This window comes from Balaenoptera ricei, chromosome 1 (assembly GCF_028023285.1).
Source record: "Balaenoptera ricei isolate mBalRic1 chromosome 1, mBalRic1.hap2, whole genome shotgun sequence".
Lineage (NCBI taxonomy): Eukaryota > Metazoa > Chordata > Mammalia > Artiodactyla > Balaenopteridae > Balaenoptera > Balaenoptera ricei.
Window position 1 is genome coordinate 100,283,800 of NC_082639.1, and position 7,302 is coordinate 100,291,101.

At 39.9% G+C, this 7,302-nt stretch overlaps 1 protein-coding gene across 2 annotated transcripts in view; it reads right to left on the reverse strand.

The window, feature by feature from the left end:
* The window catches only part of PHTF1 (putative homeodomain transcription factor 1), a 61,781-nt gene extending 54,761 nt beyond the window's left edge, over positions 1-7,020 (reverse strand). For both annotated transcript variants that reach the window (XM_059928259.1, XM_059928251.1), the window contains exons 1-3: positions 6,497-7,020; positions 6,110-6,184; positions 5,411-5,467 (exon numbers count right to left, since the gene is read on the reverse strand). In XM_059928259.1, coding sequence (XP_059784242.1) covers positions 5,411-5,467; positions 6,110-6,154 — 102 coding nt within the window. In that variant the 5' untranslated portion in view covers positions 6,155-6,184; positions 6,497-7,020. The remainder of the gene's footprint in view (positions 1-5,410; positions 5,468-6,109; positions 6,185-6,496) is intronic.
* Positions 7,021-7,302: the final 282 nt, after the last annotated feature.

Genomic DNA, 7,302 nt, shown 5'->3' on the forward strand with positions numbered 1-7,302 from the left:
ATTAAAAGCTCCATATTATGCCTCAGGTAGGATTTTTTTCTTCCAGTTTTATTGAGTTATAATTGACATATAGCACTGTATAAGTTTAAGGTATACGGCATAATGATTTGACTTACATACATTATGAAATGATTATCACAATAAGTTTAGTGAACAACCACCATCTCATAGATACAAAATTAAAGAAATAGAAAAAAAATTTTTTTTACTTGTGATAAGAACTCTTAGGATTTACTCTCAACAACTTTCATATATAACATGCAGCAGCTTTATTTATATTCATGTTGTACATTACAGTCCTAGTACTCATTTATCTTATAATTGGAAGTTTGTACCTTCTGACTGCCTACATCCAATTCCCCCTCCTCCAACCACCCCCCACCCCACCACCAGTAACCATAAATCTGATCTCTTTTTCTATGAGTTTGTTTTTGAAATTCAATTGATCTAAAATAGTCTGTTAGTTCCTGTTATACAACATAGTGATTCCATATTTCTATAGATTTCAAAATGACCACCAATATAAGTCTAGATATAATCTGTCCATGCAAAGATATTACATAATTACTGAACATACTCCCCACACTGTACATTTCATACCGGTGACTCATTTATTCTGCAACTGGAAGTTTGTACCTCTTAACCTCCCTCACCTATATCTTCCCCTCACCACTCCTCTCTGGCAACCACCTGTTTGTTCTATCTGTAACTCTTTTTCTGTTTAGTTATGTTTGTTCATTTATTTTTTTAGATTCCACAAATAAGTGAAATCATACAGTATTTGTCTTTCTCTGTCTGACTTATTTCACTTAGAATAATATCCTCTAAGGCCATCCATGTTGCTGCAAACAACAAGATTTCATGCTTTTATGGCTGAGCAATATTCCATTGTATATAGATACCACATCCTCTTTATCCATTCATTTGCTGATGGGCACTTAGGTTGCTTCCATATCTTGCCTATTGTAAATAATGCTGCAATGAACATAGGGGTGCATATATCTTTTCTAATTAGTGCTTTTGTTTTCTTCAGATAAATACCCAGCAGTAGAATTGCTGGGTCATATGGTAGTTCTATTTTTAATTTTTTGAGGAATCTTCATACTGTTTTCCATAATGGCTGCACCAATTTACATTCCCACCAATAGTGCAAAAGGGTTCCCTTTTCTCCACATTCTCACCAACGCTTGTAATTTGTTCTGCCAGGTGTGAGGTGATATTTCATTGTGGTTTGGATTTGCATTTCCCTGATGATTAGTATGTTGAGCATCTTTTCATGTGCCCGTTGGCCATCTGTATATCTTCTTTGGAAAAATGTCTATTCAGATCCTCTGCCCATTTTTTAATTGGGTTGTTTGGGTTTTTTGATGTTTAGTTGTATGAATTTTTTGTATATTTTGAATATTAACCCCTTATTGGATATTCCATTTGCAAATATCTTCTCCCATTCAGTAGGTAGTCATTTCATTTTATTGATAGTTTCCTTCACTGTGCAAAAGTCTTTTAGTTTGATGTAGTCCTATTTGTTTATTTTTGCTTTTGTTTCCCTTGACTGAAGAGACATATCCAAAAATATTACTATGACCAATGTCAAAGAGTGTACAACCTATGTTTTCTTCCAGAAGTTTTACAGCTTCAGGTCTTACATTTAAAATCTTTAATCTATTTTAAATTTATTTTTGTGCATCACGTGAGAGTAGCCCAGTTTGATTTTTTCGCATGTAGTTTTCCAGCTTTCCCAACAGCATTTCTGAAGAGGCCGTCCTTTCCCCATTGTATATTCTTGCCTCCTTTGTTGTAGATTAATTGCCCATATAATACACTGCCCATTTCTGGGTGGTCTATTCTGTTCCACTGATCTATGTGTCTGTTTTTGTGCCAATACCATACTGTTTGGATTACTGTAGCTTTGTAGTATAGTTATGACAAATTTTCTTGTGCTGTCTTTGTCTGGCTTTGGAATCAGGGTAATACTGGTCTCAAAAAATGAGTTGGGAAGCATACTTCCTCCTCTGCTTTCTGAAAGAGTTTGTGTCGGATTAGTATATTTGTTCTTGACCTAATTAACTGCTATTCATCCTTCAGATCTCACTTGAAGCATCAATTCTTCAGGGAAGGCTTCTCTGACCTCATTGACTAGGTCCATTTCCCTGTTACAATAGCTTGTAAATAGTAGCTCTCCTTCTTAGCATTTATCACAAAGTAATTTTTATTCATTAGTAGGATTAATTTTATTATTGTTTGTCTCTCACTTTACCATGAGCTCCAAAAAATGTTGAGTGTTTCTGCTCATCATTATATAGATATAGTGCCCATCCTACTGCCTGACACATGGTAGGTAGGTGCTCAACAAATATTTGTTAAATGAAGAATACATGAACACTGTTTTAGGTTTTTTTTGTTTTTTGGGGGTTTTTTTGGTTGTGTTGGGTCTTCGTTGCTGTGCGCAGGCTTTCTCTAGTCGCAGCGAGCGGTGGCTACTTTTCCTTGCAGTGTGCAGGTTTCTCATTGTGGTGGCTTCTCTTGTTGTGGAGCACAGGCCCTAGAGCACACGGGCTTCAGTCGTTGCAGTGCGTGGGCTCAGTAGTTGTGGTGCACGGCTCTAGAGTGCAGGCTCAGTAGTTGTGGTGCACGGGCTTCATTGTTCCGCGGCATGTGGGATCTTCCCCAACCAGGGATTGAACCCGTGTCCCCCACATGGGCAGGCGGACTGTTAACCACTGCGCCACCAGGGAAGTCTCTGTTTTAGTTTTATTTTTGATATTTCTTCCCCTTCTTTACTTTGACTTATTATTGTTTTATTTCTCAGGTTCTTCATATGTTAACTTGAATCATTGTAACTCTTTCTTCCTAGTCAATCTAGACATTTTTTGTTAATACAGACATTTAGAGTGATATAATTTCATCAAGTATTACTTTGGAAGCATTCTACAAATTTTGTTATATCTACGTTTTTATTTCTATCCTTCAAAAATACAGATATGATGTGTCCCCTCTACTTAAAAACCATACAAATTTTTTCATTTTATATAGTACAGTATCTAAAGTTCTTAGTAAAGCAGTCAACTCAGCTCTAAACTGATTTATGACCTATCATCTCATCTGTTTACCTTATACCCCAACCAGATTGGGCTACTTATTCTTCCCTTATACAAGCGTTGTACTTCTGTGCTCAGCACCGAGCAAAATGCCTTAAACATAGTAGCTCAGTAAATGTCTGTAGAACAGTTCCTACCACTTTTCATGATCCAAGTTAAGATTTTTTAAATTTATGTTTTTTATAATTTTGAATTATATTTTTATTATGTAATTTCTAATTTTATTGTATTGTGATCTGATGTTAATATTGTTATTCTTTTTTGTTTTTTAATTTTCTTTCCTTTTTTTCTTTTTTGTTTTCAAAAAAATTTATATTTGTGTAATCTGTTTTAAATTGCATTAAATACTTCTTTGTGCCTTGTACTTTGGTCAGCTTCCATCTAAGACTTAAACATACTTAAAAAGATAACTTGGCTTTTCTCCCACTACCATTAGACTATAAAATTCATGAAGGCAAGAACCATGTGTGTCTTGTTGACTGTATTCTTCGCACCTGGGAGGCCTTGGTACATTAACTCAGCAAATTTTTAGAGTCCCCTTTAATTTTATTCTTTCTACTCCTAAATTAAAAAGTATACATTAAGGAGGTATTAGATAGATTACCTTTTGAGAAAACAATGAATAAAAATATACATAATAGGTGGAGTTTAATCAAATACAGAAACACTGAGTTCCTAGTATGACTCAGAATGTTCTAAGAGTGGGATACAAATGCAATGCCTGCCCTTGAGGTCCATGAAAACACACAGGTTAACAAATAACACAGGATATGGTGTACCAAAAGGAAGGTATGTATAAAATGTCATGGAAATAAGAGTTGAGGAAATATTTAAATTGGGTAGGGGAAGGAGGTAGGTAATGAAATTCTATAGCAGGAAGTAAAATCCTTTTAAGGATAAATAAACCAAAACCCAGACAAACTACAGTGCTTGTTCAAGATCACAAGGCTAGACAGAGGTCACAAAAGGAGATCCAACTCCCAGTTCTGTGCTCTTTCCATTATACCAGACTTACTACCCATACTTTTCAGAGCTCACAAAAGAATAACAGGACAGGATTTAGAGAGTTACAAAATAAAACTGGGGGATTTATTCATCCTAATCCCATCTCCTATTAATATAAAACATCAAGGACTGTTCAAAATTATGAAAAGTTAGCCAAGTACCATGCAGTTCAAACAACTTTCTAGTTGAGTGGCTTACAAAAAGAATGTGCCCTAAAAGTATTTCACCCAAGATTTAAACATCCCAGTCCAATCAATCTGACTTGGAGATAAATAGAACTATTAAGTTGTATTACACCCATATATACCTTTTTTTTTTTAATGTTAATAGAGGGTCTATGGAAAAATCTTTAAAAAAGAAAGGTCCAAAAACAAAAATCTGCCAGCCATTATTCAGTACTTTCCAAGGAGGTAAGACCCTGGAATCTGTAGATCTAAGTATTAATGTCAATAGAGAGACATTCTGTAAGGGCAGGATGGTCTTTAGGTTTTTCCCCGTCTCTCAAGACTAGGCAATTACATTTGGCTACCAAGCAACCTTTCCATGACTAATTTGCACACCCCCCCAAACATGTTGATCCCACAACCCTGATTTTGGAACATTAGATTATTTAACCCTCCCCTCCCCTATTATAAATTAATAAACTGGCATTCTGAATTACACATCCTTTTTTGGTTGCTTGGCTAGCATGAAATAACTCCAAGAATCTGCTCAGTTCCAAAAGCAGTGTAGAAAAAAGTTTAAGAACCTGAAATACTTAGGCCCATACTCTAAACCAGTAATTGAAAAAGAGATTCAGGAAACAAATGGGTTTTATTTGACTTTCAGGGAAGAAAAAGAGGAAGAGGAGGTAGGGGAGGAGGGGGGGAGGAGAGGGAGGGGGAGAATAGGAAGTAGAGGGGGGAAGGAGGAGGAGGAGGAGATGATCTAAAAAACCTGGATATTTCACATAAAAATGCATATTCACAGCTTCTCTTGAAAACCCTGAAGCTGTGGCAATACTTGGCCTGCGTTACCACAACTAACTCTAACTACCGCCAGAGTTAAAAAGCCATAGCCCCATTTATATGGGACAGTTGCTTTCAAATTCATCGTAGACCAACCACCCCTTTCTATTTCCCTGATACGGAGGCCAAATGTCAATTGTCATTTATCATCCCATTTGCAGTGTTGTTTTCCTTATAAACTTCAAAGAACAAAGAACGCCATACTTGGTGCATAAGTGCAGAATTTTTAAAAAGTAAATACAATCCACTCTTCATATTAAAGCAGTAAAACAAAGCGAAAAATCAAAGAAATCAATTTACCTTAATCTGAGTCTGTTCGATTGACTTTTCCCATATCTGCTGATCATATGCTCCAATCTGAAATAGGAAGCAGGCTATTTAAAGTGATGCAAAGGAAATCCTTTTATTTGGGTCAAGTCTCACAAAAGTCATGAAACGACTAAGTACCCATATGATATCTGGGAAATGTCTGTGCTTCTCTGAGGCTAGAATAAATTATTATTTCCTAGGACTATTTCCTTCAAAATTCTCAAGTTAGCTGGATCTAAAAGTAAGTTGAAAAGCAATGTCCAAAATATTTCAAATTAAATATCACCTTAAAAGATACTTCCACTTAAGAAAAACATCAGTAGGAAACTAGAGAGAAATAAAAGGTAATGGACAGCTCATTAAGATTGTTGACAGTACAAATCTGAGCTGTGCAGATAAAAAGTTTTATGCCTGAAAAAACAGCAGTTTGATCAGAAGCAAACTCTCAAAGCATTGCTGTGACACTGTGAATGCAGCCTGGAGATGGGAGGTTGAAATTCTTATTCGGGGACCTGGAACTGACTTCAAAAGACCTAATGACCTTGTCCATCAGTTTTTCCATTTATGTTGAGAGATATCATGTAAGAATACCTGCACTACCAAGCTCAAGGAAAACTAACATGATAGGTATTCTTTGTGGGACCTTCTTGCAGGAAGCATGCTTTACAAATAAAAATACATTGATATTACCTTCTTTTGGTACCACGATATAGCATCTCTCTCATTTGAGGCCATCTGTGTCTCCAGCCGCAGAATGGGATTTCACTGAAAATGAAGGAAAACCAGTCGGTGAGTCCAGTTGCTGAAAGGTACTCTCCCAGTTTGGGTAGAACTCAAAAAACGCTTCTCTCAGCCTCTCCATGCGCTGCTGACCGTCTCGTTCCCCGGCTGTTTGCCAGGAAAAAAACAAAAACAAAAGCATACCGAAAAAACCTCTGGCGCAGTGGCGACCGGAGAAGCCTCTCTGCGATATTTTGTGCGAGCGTGTTCAGGGATGCAGGGAAGAGGGAGAGGAGGGGAGGTCGCTGGAGTTGACCTGCACCCCACCTCCTCCGCTCCCCAGGGTCCTGCTCTCACCTGGTGCCCGCTGCCCCGCAGTCCGGCGGCCGGGACCTTCCTCCTCAGTGGCCCCGGCCCGGCCAGGAGGCCGGGGGCGAGGCGGCGGGCCAGGCAGGCCTCATCTTCCCCCCGAGGCGGAGACGCCGTCTGGGCCGTTACCATGGAGACTGCGGAGGCCGCCCCAGCCTCGGAGGCAGCCGGCCGCCCAGCGCCCAGAGGAGGGCAGTCTGTTGCCAGAGAGCCGGCGCCCTCCAAGCCCGACCTATAGGGTCATCGGACAGACCCTAAAATAAGCAAAGAATGAGCTAGGAAAGGAGGGGGATAGAAAGTGAAGGCGGTCTTAGCTAGGCTGCCAGTCGCTACGGCAACGGCAAAAGGCTTTGTGCCCGCTGGAAAAAGTCAAGTGCAGAGGTCCCAAGGCCCGGGTGGCAGCTGCTTCGGGGCGGCGGGCGCGCGTCCTCGCTAGGCCGAGCCTGGAAGGGCCGTGACTCAGCCGGCCGAGAGTTAGGCAACAGCAGCTCCGCAGACCACGGTGCAGCGGGGCCGCGGCTTCCGCTTTCCGCGTTTCGCTGTGAAGTTGGCTCCGCCCCCGGCCCGGGGCCTTCCCGCCGAGCCTCCGCCAGGCTTCGGGACGGAGGGGCTGGGGGGCTACACGGAGATCAAGGCCAGGAGCAGCTCCCCCAGCTCACCTTTCAGGTTACTTTCTCACAAATGACTTTCCCAGCCCTTCATCTAAAGGAGGTCGGTCCAGATATTCCAATAGTTCCCCGTTCATTTCTTTGCAACGCTTATCTTTCCTTGTGTTTTCTGTTTCTTTGTGCTTC